Raw genomic sequence first — 18,114 nt, 5'->3', positions numbered from 1 at the left:
AAATCTACTAGGTTCTTGAGAATGTGTTACAAATTGATGTCGATGGTTACATGAATATATATCATATGTATGTAAAAATCCATTGAATTCTACAATTAAGTTTTGTGTGCTTTGCTATATGTAAATGATAAATAAATGAAAGTAAAATAGTATATTTTCCCACATCCTCTACCACCAAACACATTAAGCTTTTGTACTTCTCACTAACTTTTCTGATAAGTGGCCATAGGAAACACTATTTCCTTTTTATGTGACAGATTTAAATATCTTATTGGTGTAGGGAAAAATAAAAAGACCTGAGGAGGCTAACACTAAATTCTTTACTAACTACTCTGAGATTTTCTGAGAAGTGTTGTAGCAATGGAGATTACTAAAATAAAGTGGAGTTTCGATATCCTGGGACAATATTGGAAGAAAAACGTAAGGTTATCCTTTTTTATATATTAAAATAAATTACAGATGTGTTAATGAGTTTGGTGGAGAGGTAGGAGATGAAACGAGAAAAAAAATAGAAGAATATTTGTCTTGTCTTGATGTAGGAGAAATGTTGTCTAAACACAAAGACAAGAGAATAAAATAATAAAGGTTGTAGTGAATAATTTTAATTACCAAAAAACTGTACTGCAATTAAAAATGCTATAAATAAAATTAAAAGGCAGATGACAAACAAGGAACATAATTGTAACATATGTAAGACATTAATATCTTTCATATATATAAAGAGCTATTAAATCAACAATAAGAATATGCATATCTTGACAGAAAAATAAGCAAAGACATGAAAGAAGCAACTTGCAAAATAAGAAATAAAAATGGTCAATGAGCATTAAAGTTTAGCTTGTTAATTATAAAATAAAAATTAAAACAAAAGAGATGTCATCTTTTTTTAACCTATCAAATTGGCCAAGTTGAAAAGATAATAATAGCTTATGTTTATTTATTTGCAGATTTAATTAAAACAAACAATCTTAGCTGTGGTATGTGTGCTGGCAAGGCTCCCCAGCCTAGGAAAGCAGCAGTCAATCAAAACAACAGGGCAAGCCATGAATGTGCACAGCAGAGAGCCCTCCCTGGAATAAGAGGAAAGTGGCACAGTGCTGCAGCATGCATGCTTTCAGGGTTCCCCAGCCCAACCTGGGTCCCTGAAGCAGTTAATCAAACACACACTTTAGGTGCCTGCTCCCATCTCTGGTCTGGCTACAGACAGCCAGAACTAGCATGGGCAGCCAGAACAGGGAGGTACATATGAGTGTGCATGCTAGCTTATACCACCTTAAACCCATTGTTTCTTGCCAGGTGGCACTTCGGGCACCACATGTGACTGCCCTGACTTCAGCCAGCCTACTCAAACCACTTAGCTCAGACTGCACAGAAGTCACTTCTAAACAAAGTCACTTTTTCAAAATTGGGAGAGAGAGCTATTTCATCTAACTCATAGGAATAAACACGGAGAGTCAAACAAAATGGGGAGACAGAAGAATATGCCCCAAATGAAGAAACAAACAAACAAACAGCTCTAATAAGGCAGAGATAAGTAATTTCCCTGATAAAGAATTCAAAGAAATGGTCATAAGGATACTCAAGAAACTTGAAAGTAGAAATAGAGGAACTCAGAGATAACTTCAGCAAATATTTAGAAAATATAATAAAGAACCAATCAGAGACAAAAAATACAATAATTGAAATGAAAAGCACACTAGAAGAAATCAATAGCAGATTAGTTAATATGAAGGAAAAGATTAGCAACCAGGAGGGCAGAATAATGACAATCTTTCAATCAGAATAGTAAAAAGATAAAAGAGCTTTTAAAGAGAGGATAATATAAGGGGACTATCGGACAAAGTTAAGCACACTAACATTCACACTATGGAAATTCTAGAAGAAGAAGAGAGAGAAAGGGGCAGAAAGTATATTTGAAGAAATAGTAATTGAAAACTTTTTAAATCTGGGGAAATAAAAAGGTAATCAGATACAGGAAGCACAGAGAGTTCCAAACAAGATGAACTCAAAGAGACCTGCATCAAGCCATATTGTAATTAAAATGGCAAAAATTAAGGATAAAAAGGCAATCTTGAAGGCAGTGAGAAGCAACAAGTCACAAACAAGGTACTCCTATAAGGCTATCAGTTGGTTTTTTAGCAGTAACTCTACAGGCCAGAAAGGAGTAGCAGAAAATATTTAAAGTGCTGAAGGAAAGGAAGCTAAAATGTAGAATACTGTACCTGGCAAGGTTATCATTCGGAATTGAAGGAGAGATAAAGAATCTCCCAGACAAGCCAGAACTAAAGAAGTTCAGCATCACTAAACCAACTTTACAAGAAATGTTTAAGAGTCTTCTCCGTGCAGAAAAGGAAAGGCCATGACCAGAAGTAAAAAAATACAGGAGAGAAAAAAATGTCACTGGTAAAGGCAAATACATAATAAACACTGTGAGTCAACCACTTAAAAGAACGTTAAAAGGCAAAAGTAGCAAAATGAACTATAACTACAATAAATAGGGGATACACAAAGAAAAAAGATGTAAAATATATGATATCAAAAACATAAAGTGTGGAAGGAGGAGTGCATTAGAATGTAGAATGTGTTATCAGCTTAAAATTAACTATAAAGAGAAAGGAACCCAAACAAAACACTGAAGAAGGCCAGAAAATCTAAAGAAGAGAGATCAAGAGAAGAAAGGAACAGAGGAGAACTACAGAAAAACAGTGAAAAACCAATCAACAAAATGACAGTAAGCATATATTATCAATAATTACTTTAAATGTAAGTGGACTAAATGTCCCAATCAAAAGGCATGATGTGGCTGAGTAGATTAAAAAAAAAAAAAAAAGACCCATCTATGTGCTGCCTATCTCAAAATAGATTATAGTTTTAAATAAAATTCTTTAGAACTTTTACAATAAAACATAAGAGAAAAATCTCCAGGAAGTAGGGCTTGGTGCAGAGTTCTTAGACATGGCACCAAAAGCATGATACATAAATTTAAAAAATATATAACTGGACTTCATCAAAATTGAAAACTTTAGTTCTGTAAAGAACTGTTTTAATTAGATGAGCATACAAGTACAGAATGAGAAAAATATTTTCAAACCACAAGTTTGACAAAGGACATATATCAGGAATATAAAAAAACTCAAAATTTAACAGTAAAAAGCTCTAAACAATCCAATTAGAACATGGGATATGAAGAGACATGTCATTGAACAGGTGAAAATACGTTTATTGGGAAATAAGCATGTGAAAAGACGTTCAACATCATTACCCATTAGGAAAAAGCAAAATAACACCACAATGAGATATCACTACACACCTGCATGAGCACCTAAAATAAAAAATAGTAACAATACCAAATGCTGGCAAGGATGCAGAGAAACTGTATTTCTCATGCATTGTTGGCGGAAATGTAAGATGCCACAGCCACTCTGGAAAAGTTTGGCAGTTTCTTATATAAAACAAAATGTTCGTCGGCAGCCGTCCGTCTCGAGAGACGATGGCGTAGCTTCCTGAGAGTCTATCTGCACCGCCGAGAATGGCTGTGCAGTCCGATTCGGGAGTGACAATCCCTGCCGCACTTGGTACAGGTGAAGGCAGATGGCCGTTGTTGCTGCTGTTGACGCTGCTTCCGCCTCGATCTTTTCTGGACCGCCTCCTCGTTGCGCGCAGCCTCTGCACCTGACGTACCTTGCCTGACCGCGAGCCTCCAGGCTAGGCGGTCGTCTGCTTGAACTTCCCATGTGTTGAGATTGATGGAGCATTGTGTCATGTCCTTTTTGCAGATGTCTTTGAACCGCAGTTTTGGGCGCCCTGTCATCCTCTTGCCTTCTGCTAGCTCGCCGTAGAGGAGGTCTTTGGGGATACGGCCTGCATCCATTCTTTTGACATGGCCGAGCCACCTGAGGCGTCTCTCGCTAAGAACTGCATGCAAACTGCTCATATTGGCTCGCTTCAGCACCTCGGTGTTGGGGACCTTATCCTGCCAGGCGACATGCAGGACGCGTCGCAGGCACCTCATGTGGAAGCTGTTGAGTTTCCTTTCGTGCCTTGCGTAGGTGGTCCACGTCTCGCTGCCATAGAGGAGAGTGCTGAGTACGCAGGCTTGGTAGATGCGCAGTCTGGTTTTCTCAGTGAGGCTGGAATTGTTCCACGCTCGCCGGTTCAGTCTGGCCATAACTGTGGCTGCCCTGGCGATTCTCCGGTTGACCTCCAAGTCGACTGACAGAGAGCTCGAGATGGTGGACCCGAGGTAAGTGAAGTCGTTGACAACCTCCAGGGTGTATCCGTCGATGGTGATGCATGGGGGAGTCCCCGTGCCTTGAGCCATAACATTCGTCTTCGTCAGGCTGATGGCTAGTCCGAACTCCTTGCATGCGTGGGAAAGGCAAGTGACTAGCTGCTGGAGTCCCTCTTCGGAGTGTGATGTCAAAGCTGCGTCGTCGGCGAAGAGCATCTCATGGATGAGCACCTCTTTGACTTTGGTCTTGGCTCGTAGACGGGCCAGGTTGTAGAGCTTGCCATCGGATCTGGTGTGAATGAAGACACCCTCGCTGCAGTCCTTAAAGGCGTATTGGAGGAGCATGGAGAAGAAGATTCCGAACAGCGTAGGCGCGAGGACGCAGCCCTGCTTTACTCCGCTGCTGACTGGGAAGGCCTCAGAGGTTGCGCCGTTGTAGGACACCGTGCTGTGCATGTTGTCGTGAAAGGACATGACCACAGCAAGCAGATGTGGTGGACAGCCAGTCTTCCGTAGCAAGCTGAAGAGTCCGCTTCGACTGACCAGATCAAACGCCTTCGTGAGGTCAATAAAGGCGAGGTAGAGTGGTTTATGCTGCTCGTGACACTTCTCCTGCAGCTGGCGTAGGGAGAAGATCATGTCCACTGTTGATCGGCCAGCTCTGAAGCCACACTGGGACTCTGGGTAGACGCGGGAAGCAAGGGTCTGCAGGCGGGCAAGAGCGACCCGGGCGAATGCTTTGCCGACGACGCTGAGGAGAGAGATGCCCTGGTAGTTGTTGCAGTCGCTACGGTCTCCTTTGTTCTTGTACATGGTGATAATGTTGGCGTCTCTCATATCCTGGGGGATGTAACCCTCCTTCCAGCAGAGACAGAGTAGATGGTGGAGCGGCTGTAGCAGGACTGGTTTCCCGCTCTTTAGGATTTCTGGAGGGATTCCGTCGCTTCCTGGTGCTTTCCCGCAAGCGAGGCGGTCGATGGCTTTGCCGAGCTCTGCCGCAGTAGGTGGGGTGTCTAGCTCCTCCATGACTGGTAGGTCTGGGATGGCGTTAAGAGCAGTGTCTGTTACGGTGTTCTTCGTTGCGTACAGCTCGAGGTAGTGCTCGGTCCACCGCCGCATTTGCTGTTCCTGGTCAGTGATGACCTCACCTGTCTTGGACTTAAGGGGGGTGATCTTGGAGGGGATTGGGCCTGTTGCCTTCTTGATACCCTCATACATTCCTCGTGCGTTGCCTATATCGGCGGCTTCCTGAATGCTTCTGCACAGGTTTAGCCAATAGGTGTTGGCACAGTGGCGGGCGGTCTTCTGGACTTTGTTCCTGGCAGCCCGTAGAGCTTGAAGTGTACTGGGAGTGGGCGTGACCTTGTAAGCCAGTAGGGCCTTCCTCTTAGCCTCGATCACGGGTTCCATTTCTTCCCAGTGAGCCTCGTACCAGTCAGCGTTCTTCCGCTCTTTCTTCCCGTAAGCAATAATGGCGGAGTTGTATATGGCGTCGCGGAGACGTGGCCAATTGGATTCGATAATGTCATCTGCCGCCACTCCCTCGCCGAGTGCATCTTCCATCTTGTTGATGAATTGCTGGGTCTTAACTGGGTTGCTGGCACAACTGGTGTTGATGCGTGGGCGACCCTTCATCTTGGAGTGGTGCAACCTCTTCGGCATTATGCGCACCTTGCTTACCACGAGGGCATGGTCCGTGTCACAGTCTGCACTGTGGTAGCTGCGGGTGAGGAGGGTGCTCCCAATATCCGTTCTTCTGGTGATGACGAGGTCAAGCTGGTGCCAATGGCGGGAGCGGGGGTGCCTCCATGACACCTGGTGGATCTCTTTGCACTTGAAGAATGTGTTTGTCACGCACAGGCCATGGTGACACAAAAGCTCAAGCAGTCGCTGACCATTCTCATTGATCTTTCCTCTCCCAAAGTTTCCAAGGCAGGTGGGCCAGGCCATGTGGTCGGCTCCTACTCTTGCGTTGAAGTCTCCAAGGAGATAGAGAGCGTTACTTCTGGGAATCTTGGATAACGCTTCGTCCAGTGCATGGTAGAACTGTTCTTTCTCTTCGGTGGTGGCGCAGAGGGTTGGGGCATACGCGCTAAGAATGCTGACTGGGCCGAAAGTTGTTGACAATCGGAGGGTAAGTAATCTCTCTGTGCCTCCTGTGGGTGGCTCTATGGAGTTAACAAGCGTGTTCTTCACAGCGAACCCAACACCGTGCTGTCTTGGTTGGTCCGGAGACTTCCCTTGCCAGTAGAAGGTGTAGTTGGTTTCTCTGATAGTTCCGTTGTCGGCCAACCGGGTCTCCTGTAGAGCCACAATGTCGATGTTTAGTCGTGCCAGTTCCCTATCGATGACAGCGGTTTTCCTGGCACCCTTGATCCACGGAAGGTCTGCAGTAAGTCCGGGGCACATGGTCCTGATGTTCCAGCTAGCGAGGCGAAGAGCCAGAGGCTTCTTTCTTGTTGTTTGCTTGGAATTAACTGGTGCGGGTGTTTTGTGGCCCACTTTTCGAGAGGCGCCTCTCTGATCCCCACGCACCCAGTGGGGCAGGCGAGCCATGGCGAGACGGTAGCTGTCCAGTGAGGTGCGATGACCTCTCCCACCGTCAGAGGAGACCCCTGGCGCTCGTTTCCTTCGCCAATCGGATGAGCTTATAACCGGTATCTGTCTCCTCCCGTGTTGAGTCGACATCTTGCGATGACGCTGGAGTGTCCTCTCAAGTGAAACTGAAGCTACAGAGCCTGGGCAGGGTGATATGGAGGGTCTGCTGTTGCCCATGCAGCAGACCCCCCCTCTCTTCGCAGCTGAAGGATCCAAGGGAAAGACAAAGTCAATACAGCTTGGCTTCAGGTGCGCCGCAGGAGTTGCCGGTGTTGACTACAATGTCAAACCGCCTTAGGGACTCCGGCTCCGGATTTTCTGTCGGGGTTTACTCCCTTAGCCTTTCCCCTGAAGAGGTATGCCGCAAGGCAGCGGAGGTTTTTTGGAGTCAGAGTTTTCCTTCTCTGATTTTAGAGATGTCCTTCCTCTTTCCTCCTTTACAGTCTTGAGGGCAGCATTTACAGGCTAAAATAGAAAACTGGCAGTGTAACCTTCTAAGCAGATACTACCAATACCCTGCTTGGGTATACTCACCCAACAATAAACATCTCTTAAATGTCCTCCAAGTGCCATGCCTCGAATTAGTAAATGGCAGTGCAATGGCAGCCAAACATTTGGATCAGTTTCACTAAGTAAACCACCAACACAAGTAGGTTTTTAAAACAATAGAATAGTGTCTCATTTTATTAAAAATAATAACTATTTTTAAGCAACTTACCAGCAACACTGAATAAAAACCTGGCTGTGTTTCCCACTGTTTCAACTGCTCCTCAGCTGGCTTTAACACAGCAGTATCCTGACTGGTGGCCTGAGTTAAGACTTGAAGAACAACAGTGCTGGCACTATTGAGATCCATGGAAACCAATTGGCTCAGTCCGAATAGCCCGGCTCTCCAGCTTCCACTGTCCAACACGAAGTGGCGTCGGTTGGTCCCGCGCCCCACGCTTGCAAGTCCACGCGCCGCCGCCCACTGATGCCGAAAGCGGCTTCTAGGAACGCGCCATGTTCTGAGTCGCAGCTCTAAACGATGCGGACGCTAGAATATCGTGTCACAGACATCCACAGCAATAAAAAAGATCAAAATACTGATACACAAAACAACACAAATGAATCTCAAAAAGCATTACGCTAAGTGAAAGAAGCAAAGCATAAAAGTCTACATGAAGTTCTAGAAAATGCAAAATTATAGAGACAGAAAGTAGATCACTGGTTGCCTTGGGCTATGGGGCTAGAGGAAAGGATGATACAACAAGACACAGGATAATTTTTAGGGAGATGGAAATGCTTTAATCTTGATTCAATAGTAGTTATGCTACCGAAAAGCAATTTGGGGTCCTGCTGCCTGCCGCCACCCTCTAGGCAAAATTCCAGAAGCAAAGGTTTGGTGATAAAGAAAGTCTATCCAGTCACAGCTTCAATTACTTAAGCCTATCAATTAAGGCTAAACTCTAACACCTGGGCCCTGCTATCATTTCCCCCTGTTTTAATCACCTTATTTCTATAGGGCTAGTTACAAACTAAAACAGCATAAAATACAAAAACTACACAACTTTGGAAGAATGACAGGCTTCTGCCTCATAGCCTGTTCCCTCTAGAACACCCAAAGAATAAACCAGGGACCCTCTGCCAGGCCAGCCCAATCCTTTAGAAAAATAGGAAGCCCCACACTTTGTTCTTCCACAGAGACACGAACTTAACAATATACTGTCTAAAAACGCTTTAAGAGAACTCCAGAAACCAGTTAAAAAGTCATAATATCCCAGGAAAGTGCAAAGCCAAAACCAGCTACATTAAAATGGTTAAAAAAATTATTTCACCCATGAGAGCCCCTCCCCTAAGCCAGCACAGAAACAACCTTAAAGAAATGAAGACCTAATAATTATGAGACAAAAATAAAAACGACCATCTTAAATAAGTTCAATGAACTTCGAGAGAAAACAGACAACTAAGGAAAATCAGGAAAATGATGCATGAACAAAATGAAAGTATCTTAAAAAACAGAACTTCAGGAATTGAAGAATATAATAATTCAATTAAAATATTCACTAGGAGGACTTCTGGCCAAGATGGAGGCACAGACAGACATGCGGCGTCTCCCTCCACAACTAAGAAGGAGTTACCAAACTTCGTGTCTGTATGCGCCTGCCCTCCGCACTGAATACAAAATGTTAAAATTAAATATTCACATACCCTAGGACTCACCAATTGCATTCCTGGGGGTTTACCCAGAGAAATGAAGATTTATGTCCACATAGAAATCTGTACATGATTGTTCATAGTAGCTTTATATGTAATAGTCCGCAAGTGGAAATAACCAATAACCTACAATAGATTAATGGTTAAATGATGATACATTCATACCATGAAGAAATACCGAGCAATAAAATTGAACAAACTATTGATACACACAACTTTGATGGATCTCAAGGGCATTATGCTGAATGGAAAAAAATTTTTTCAAAAGATGACAAATGGTATGATTTCATTTGTGTAACATTCTCAGAATGACATATTTATAGAGATGGAGAAGAGATCAGTGACCGCTAGGGGTCAGGGATAGTGGGAAAGAGAGAGGGTGTGACTATAAAGGGGAAGCATTGGGGAGCTATCTATGGTGATGGAGTAGTTCTATATCTTGATGTGGTAAATAAATCTACACATAATAAAATGGCATAGAGCTATACACACACTTACAATATCAGTTTCCTGGTTTTGATATTGTGCTATAATATATACAATAAGATATAGAAGAACTATCAGGAGAAACTGGGTGAAAGGTGCGCACGCTGTCTCTGTACTATCTGTATAACTCCCTTTGAATCTATATATACAGGGTGTGGCCAAAGTAGGTTTACAGTTGTTTATGTAGAAAATAATACAATAATTAATAAATAATAATACAAAAATAAGCCCCGTGTTTTATGTACTTACAACTGCAAACCTACTTTTGTCCCACCCTGTATATTTTAAATAAAATGTTTTAAAAAGTAGAAAATAAACCCTAAACTTTAACAACAGAGGTTGATTAAACTTGGGGGTGCCTATACAATAGACAATTCAACATGCTCATGAAAAGTATGTATGTATGCATATATATGTGTGCACGTGTATAAATTTACATGTATGTGCATGTGTGTATCAGTTGAATGCAACAACCATGGGCCAAAATGTAGTAGGTGGTAGGAAAAAAGACATGAATAAGACAGTCAGTACATGCCACCATGGAGCTGACAGTCTATTTAGAAAGTCAGACATTAGACACACTAATGAAGGTGTTGGGAGATTCAGAGGAGAAGCATTGAGTACCTGGAGAGTCAGGGGAGGCCTCCACAGGGAAGTTGATGTTTCACTTGAGACTTGAAAAATAACTTATGAGTGCCTCAGGCAAATGGTGAGAGGATAAAGGAGAAGGCCTTCTGGCTAGAAAGAAGAGCATAGGCAGAGTTCTGGAGCTCACATGCAAGGTAAATAATCAAGAAGAGATAAAGAAGGTCAGTGAAACTGCAACAAAGGGCTTAAGGGTGGGAGCAGAGGTGCTGAACAAGCCTGGTCCAGCAAGCAGGGGTCAGATCATGGGAGACCTGATAAAATAAGTTAAGAATATTGGACATCAAGGCTGTGGGAAATCAACAAAGTGTTTTAAACAGAGCATTGACATGGACCTGAGCAGGGCAAAGGCAGAGTTGGGGGACCAGGCAGGAGGTGATGGTCAGTCGGACCAAGGGTAGTGGTGAAGATAGACAGAAGGGCATGGACTTGTGAAGAGTTGGTTGTAGACCTGACTGGACTTAGTGATTGAGTGGAGGTCATGGTTAAGGAAAGGAAGGGAAGGGTGATTCCCAAGTTTCTACTGGTCAGATGATGGTGCTGTCTGCTCAGATGGGAAGCAATGTGAGAAGAGCAGAAAATTTGCGGGATGAGACAGGGCAGATGAATTCCATCTTTGACACATTGAGCTTGAGGCATTGGTGGGATACCTGAGTAAGGATGTCTGGTTGTCAGATGGCTCCAAGAGTTGGGCCATCAAGAGAGGTGAAGATGGAGGTGTGGGAGGCACTGACATCTGAGCAGAGCTTAAAACTTTGGTGGTGGGAGAGATTGCCAAGGAGTGTGTAGAACAAGAAGAGAAGAGAGTGTTCTTGGTCAGGACTCTGGTATAAATGGCAGGGATGAATCAGGAAGCCCCAAGACAGACATATGGCTAGCGTCAGAGAGGGCCTGAGCCAGAGAAAGATCAAGGTGTGAGAGCTTTTTTCCTTCAAGTCTCTCACCTTGTCTTCCCAAGGGTACTGTACTCCTTCATTTCTCTACAAACCCTTTTTCTCCCTGATCCTTTGGCCAATGACGGAAGAAAGATGGTCACCCCACAGCTCCCAAGTTGCCAATAACCAGAATGTTTTAGCCTTAAATACAGGTTTCTGGAGCATAGACTCTGACTGGGCCAATTTGGGTTGGGAATCCATCCCAGATCCCATTAAACTGTGGAGAGGATTTGGGACTCATAACACAAACATAGTAGGTGAGAGTCCCCACTGTGGATAGGGGGCAATGAAGAAGGTCCTTCTTGCACTGGATAGACCCCAAAGGCTGGGGAGGAACCAGGAGGAGCACCAATATTTAAGAAGAGGAACTGGAAAAAGCAAATCAGAAGACACATCTAGAGAGTTAGAAAGAAAGCCACACAAGAAGGAAGCGGGCAGAAGCTCTGGAGAGAGGCATCTTGAGACAGACGCAGCAACCAAGTAATCCAGCACTGCCTAGAGGTCAGGTAGGAGGAAGACTCGAAAGAGTGCACCAGCTTTAGTAATAGGGTCATACCTGGCAGCCTGCAGTGGAGACAGGAGAAGCAATATAGTGTAGATAGGCATCTAAGACTCCAGAATATTGATGAAGACAGAGACAGGGAAATAGCTGGAGGAAAGCGCTGGGACCTAGAAAGTATTTCTTGTTATTTTTTAAGGCCAGGGATTCTACAAGTAACACAGGGGAACAATTTTTAACATAATTCTTGTTGAGTTTGATTCTTTAGCTGTTTTAGACTTAAATAGGCATGCTGATTATCCTTCAGGTTAGTTAAGAAATCTGCTCCTTGGCAAGGGCTCTCGAGAGAGACAATAATGCACCATGTTCCTCTCCTATTCCTCAGACTTCAGAGGCTGAGCCTTCTGAAAAAGATGCCCTGCAGTCAGGCCGAGATATCGTGGCTGCAGGCTATGCACTCTACGGCAGTGCAACCCTGGTGGCTCTCTCCACTGGGCAAGGAGTGGACCTCTTCATGCTTGACCCAGTAAGTACCCAGCATGGCATTATCAGCACTTAGGGCTCCAGTGGAGCTCTGTACTTCAATTCTAGTCCCGTGGGATAATTTCCTGGTCTTTCTTAATACTTGTTTGTGTGGTCGGAGAGTCTAGCTTGGCAGCCAAAAAAATAATCAAAAAATATTAAGGACCTTTGTCCAGGTGAAGGGATTTGAAGGGTCCTTCAGGTTCAGTCATATCAACTCAGGACCTGTCCTTAAAGAGCTTATTTCTCTTTGGTTTATGGGAACACATGATTTAAGAATTCCAATGCTGCTGATTTCTAGACAGAAACATGAATTCTTTAGAGCAGCACCTTCCAAGAGAACCGTCTGTAGCAATGGTTTTGTTTTGTGACTTATGCTGTCTAATATAGTAGCCACTAGCCTCATGTGACTATTGAACACTTGCAATGAGGCTAGTGTGAATAAGGAGCCAGGCTTTAGAATTTTATTTCATTTTAATTAACTTCAGTCACATGTGACTAGTGGCTACCCTACTGGACCTCATGGGTTTGGAGGACTTCTCCTAATCTACATGTTCTTCCCAGTAGGAGAAGAGACTGGTAGGAAACTGCTTTATTATGTTCTGTGTTATGCCCCATATTTCTCACAATGAGAAAATGCCCAGTAGTAGAAGGGGAAGAGGCACATCCTCAAGGCAGATGAAAAAGTCAGATAGTATGGTGCTAAGTAAAGGAAGAAATAATTGGATGAAGGCACAAGAGTTAAAAAAAATAAGGCTGAATTTTCATGGCAAATGTACATTAAAAATGTTTAGCAGAAAATTTGTAAAATATTTTTAACTTAAAGAATTTCTGTTTTGAATACTGCTTCCCCTATCACTTGTGAACTACTTTGCCAAATAAACAGTCAGGTCTTGTGAAAATTCAGATGATTTTGACTAAGACCATTTCAAAAGTCTCTAGTATTCAGCAAGTCAAAAGCACTTGTTCAGTATTTCAACTTAATTTGAATTTATACATATTTATTGAGTATCTAGTATGTCCCGCAGCACCATCCTAGGTGGAGATACATCAGTAATGAAGCAGAAAAACATTCCAGTCCTGGTGGAGTCTGCATATTTGTGCATGTGTGTGGAGGGAAGGGGGTTACAAAATTTCAAAACAAAGTTAAACTGAACTTTATTGTATGGAAACCCAGTATCTTTTCAAATATAAAATTTTACATATAAACTCATCAGATCAAAACCTACTGATGTTTCTGTTTGCTTATATCCTAAGTTCTCTTTATTCTCAAAGAAACAGGTAAAACTGGAGAAATTCTGTAATTCACAAATCTTACTCTCAGACAATAAAACAACCTTTCTAAAATTGTTCTGGAATAATAGCTGACAGTTATACAGTGCTTATTAAGTGGTGGGTGGATATGTTTCAAGCAATTTACGTGTATGAATGTGTTTAAACCATACAGCAGCTCTATAAGGTAGATCCTACTATTATTCCCATTTGCAGATAAGGAAAGTGAGGCACAGAGAAGGTAAGTAATTTGCCCAAGGTTACACTAGTAGCCCTGGAGCCAGGAGTCACACTCAGGCTATGATATCGTGACTTGTAAGAAATGTATATATTTGGTCATTCAGATGACAAAAATATATTTCTCATATATATTTGATTTTCATCCATGTTTTCTGGGTCACAGCTCCCAAAACTCTTGAACTTTCCTAAGTTTTGGAAGTGATAAAGGTATCTTTTGTTATGTTTTTGAGGTGACTTTCAGAAGGCACCTAAGGATGATGGCTTGTTATCAATGGAGCCAACCATGTGATTAAAGGGTTAGAACTTTCGATCCTACCCTCTGACCTCTAGGGAGGGGAGAAGGGCTCAACCACCAATGGCCAGTGATTTAATCCATCCTGCCTATGTAATGAAGCCTCCATAAAAACCCTGAAAGATGGTGTTCAGAGACCTTTCCGATTGGTGAACAGATGGAGATTGGGGAGAGTAGAGTGTCTGGAGATAGCATAGAAGGTCTGAGCCATTTGTTTATACCCTGCCCTATGCATCTCTTCAATCTGGCTGTTCCTGTGTTGTATCCTTTTATAATAAATTGGTAATCTAGTAAGTAAAATATTTGTCTGGGTTCTGGGCCACACCAGCAAATTGATCAAACCTGAGGAGGAGCTACTAGATCTTCTAAAAACCTCTGTTTTATAGCCAGGCAGTCAGAAGCACAGGTAGCAACCTGGGCTTGGGACTGGCATCTAAAGTAGAGGTGGAGGTGGATGCAGTTTTGTAGGATTGAACCCTTAAACCCTGGAATCTGATGCTGTCTCCAGGTAGATAGTATCAGAGTTGAGTTGAATCAACTAGAATTCTCAGACACCCTGCTGGTGTGTCTGAGACATACACGTACACATTAGAATTGGTCCCAGAACACCTACTTACAGCCAGTCTTGTGCTTATCTATTTTACCAATTTTGAGTTAACTTCTCTTTATTACAAGCAAGATATCTCCAAGAGCATTCTGAAGTGGTTCTAAAGGCAATAGGCCAGTACATTTGGCTTTAGGGGTCCAACTTAAGGAATCTAGAGATACAGCCCATGTTTTCTATCTTCTGTCATGACAGAGCACTGGGTCTGAACATTGATGAGCCTGAGAGCTTGACTGTACACCAGAAGGAAGAGACAAACCCCTGTATAATCTGTACCAGTCCTTCTTTATTAGCCGGAAATTCACTTGGATCACATCACCCTACTAAAAAGTACATTTGAGCAAAGACCCAGTGTAAGAAGCTTAGGGCTTGTTTGGGAGGCTGACTTCAAGATAAAATAGCTTATGACAATTGTCACAGATAGAAAAATCATGGAAAGTGGCCAGCAGGTTACTCAGGCAGGGCCTCATGGGAGCAAGTTCCTTGATGAGTCAACCAGAGCCTGACTGATCTGTGAGTTTGCAGAGCTGATAATTTGATTTTGTCAGAGAACACACTGTGTTAAGGCACAGAGGGACCCCCCTTACGTTAACCAAATTGTCAGCTGTGGTATAAACCACCATGTCAAGGTATTCATTTAAAAATGGCAGATTCTGTTTCTGATTGACAAAGATATGGTGCCTGATAATGAGGTACGTTCTCCTCAAAACTGTGGGGAGCTTTTTAATAGTCGGTGGTTGTTGGTGATCACAGAGTCAGAACAAAGGAATATAATTTCCAAGTTAGGGCAAGACTTCACAGCCATCCTTATTCCACAGTAGGGAGCAACTTTCTAGATGCCTGAGTATCCCCACCCCCAGGTCCAGAGATGGATAGATACACAAGTGAATGACATTATTTAGACAACAGTTGTATGTATGTCTCACTCTTTGTTAATAAGCAAGAGAGAAAAGGATCCTGGCTCAATGAAGCAATGGATACTACTGTATTCAAGGAAAAGATGAATGGGCAGGTCTAGAGGACCAGGAAACAGCAATCACATGAAAGTTCTGGCAGCACAGCAAGTCTGGTCTGAACACAACCCCTGATTCTGTCTCATTCAAATGTCAGGGAGGATTATCTAATTTACCACACTAAATCAAGTGCCTGACCTCGAACCAGAGACCATCAAGAACATACCTATAACAAATTTAGCTAGGTTTACTGAGCAAGGAGAATGCACTATAGAGGAACTGGGTTGTTGTGCTAAGGGGGAGTTGAAATGGGCTTACAATAGCACTTATTTTGCTTGATGATTCTAAGGAGGATTTGAGAAAGAGTACTAGATTGGGTGTTGTCTAGAAGTGGGTACAATTAATGATTATATATGTCAATAATTTTTTATCTAGGAGATGGGAAGATTAAAGTGAGGGTAAGGATTCACTGGTAAAGAAGCAGTCATCACTCAAGTTCCACAGAAGAGAGGAATCTTTATTTTCGCAGTGGCTGAGTATCCTTGTCGCTGGTCACTGTCTTATTTCATGCATGGTCAGCATAGCCTAGTCTCTTTATATTCTGAGAATGTCATCTAACTTCATTAAAATCTTCTAGTCGAGCTGCCAGCTGTGAGCTGTCATCTTGGGGGATTTTTACTATCTTAATCTTGAAAATTTATCAAAATGTATTAAATTTCCAGGTCCTGATTTCCTGTTTTAGTGACTTAGAGAGACATCCAGGCTTTCAAGGTGATATGTGCAGCTAACTAATCACACCCACAGGAACTGTAGGGGGACTGGGTACAATTTTATTAATAATTCTGAGGATTTCTTTAATGTTTATCAACTATTCCTTATGTCAAGTGTGTACAGTTTCTGATTGAAAGGATTTCCTCTTTACCCTATGTAAGAGTCACTGGGTTACCAAGAACTTTTAATGGTTTCCACAATTAAATAATTAAGATATAATAACTGGACCACCAAATTGTGGTTGAACTGTATCCCCCAACAAATCCCATCTGTGTAACTTCTTCCTCCCATTGCTGATGGTCCAAGCCTTCCTAAAAACTTTAGGGATTAACTGAGGGTGATAACTGGGGGGATAAATAAGGTTAGGTTCCTTAAAAATGAGAAGTCTAGCTGACTCAATATTGTCACTTCTCTTTATACAACTCATAAAAATATCCCTGGGCAGGCTTCCAGAGGACTTGGCAACCCCCTGGGTCCCTCTAGGATGCCCACATCCTTTAATGATTTCCTAATTGTTGGGAGTGTGCTGTTGGATCCTGATAACTCTCTTCTTACTGGTATTTTTCTTCAACTTTCTAGGCTCTTGGTGAATTTATTCTTGTGGAAAAAGATGTCAAAATTAAAAAGAAAGGAAAAATTTACAGCCTTAATGAGGGCTATGCTAAGTATTTTGACACTGCCACCACGGAGTATGTGCAGAAAAAGAAATTTCCCGAGGTGAGTGAAGGAAGCCTAAGGCAGAATGCTGCCTCAGTGGATTTCTGTTTCCATGGTGGCTCTGAGGGCCTGGCCAAAAGGTTGGTGCCATTGTTTGTGGCTTGACGGGTGTGGGTGTGGCAGTCTCTGCCTTCATAAGTAATTGATATCCTTTATGGCTAAGGTTTATCTACTAAAGACAATACTCCCCAGTTGAATTTTTTCAGGAGAAATTGTTTATAATGAGTCCATATTTTCAAAATTCAGAGGTTCAGGCCAGAACCTTTCTCAAGTCATTTGTTTTCTATGCTACTATCCATATAGATTCTGGTCACTCAGTTATATTTGCTTTTTAGAGGGAATAGTTATATTGGAAAGCCCTATTCACATGCTCTAATATTGAGGCCTTGTGTTTACCCCAAGTTTTAGGAAGTTCATTGATTCTCAATGTGATCACCAAGTTCTGGACTTCATGTGGCTATTAATACAGCCCCCAAAATCCATTAAGCATGTCCACCATACAAAGGGCAGGAATGGGAACATAGTCAAAGAATTTCCAGATCAAGAGTAAAGTCTGGCCTGAACTGGGGGTAGAACAAAGAGTTGTTTACAAGTGGGACCCTCTCTCACTAAATGGGGGCTGTGGTGAGAGAGGCCACTTTTCACATGGTGGATAGGCATTGGTATGGGATGCCAACCTGGTTGTCTCTGGAGGCTCCTCGTGGGATTTCATGGGACCAGGTGTCACTCAGTCAACAGGATGCTGGGATCTGCCTCAAACTGAAGGTTTGGGGAGTTTACTTCTCTTTGCCTTTTGTCTTTTTTTCTTAAGTGAAATTCTCAGATGTGCAATTTCCTGCTTCTCCTTTATGAGTTAGTATTTTGCCATAACATACAAATCTATCAGATGTCTTTTTTTAAGTATATTTTATTGATTATGCTGTTACAGTAGTCCCAATTTTATCCCCTTTTCTCCCCTCTGTCAAGTACCCGCTTCCCCCAGCAATTCCACTCACCTGAGTTTAATGTCCATGGGTCATGCATATAAGTTCTTTAGCTTCACCGTTTCCTATATTATTCTTAACTTTCCCCTGTCTATTTTGTACCAACCAATTATGCTTAATCCCTGCACCATTTCCCCATTTCTCCCCCTTTCCCCTCCCAGATGATAACC

General features: G+C 42.7%; 1 protein-coding gene across 1 annotated transcript in view; it reads left to right on the top strand.

Moving 5' to 3' along the window:
• The window catches only part of FBP2 (fructose-bisphosphatase 2), a 55,268-nt gene that overhangs the window by 27,034 nt on the left and 10,120 nt on the right, over positions 1-18,114 (top strand). The window contains exons 4-5 of the mRNA XM_090274011.1: positions 11,976-12,116; positions 16,824-16,961. Of these exons, the coding sequence (XP_090130137.1) occupies positions 11,976-12,116; positions 16,824-16,961 (279 nt within the window). The remainder of the gene's footprint in view (positions 1-11,975; positions 12,117-16,823; positions 16,962-18,114) is intronic.

This window comes from Furipterus horrens, unplaced genomic scaffold (genome assembly GCF_987537825.1).
Source record: "Furipterus horrens unplaced genomic scaffold, mFurHor1.1.pri manual_scaffold_4, whole genome shotgun sequence".
Lineage (NCBI taxonomy): Eukaryota > Metazoa > Chordata > Mammalia > Chiroptera > Furipteridae > Furipterus > Furipterus horrens.
The sequence above is the reverse complement of the archived record's forward strand: the minus strand, read 5'-3'. Positions and strand labels throughout refer to the sequence as shown.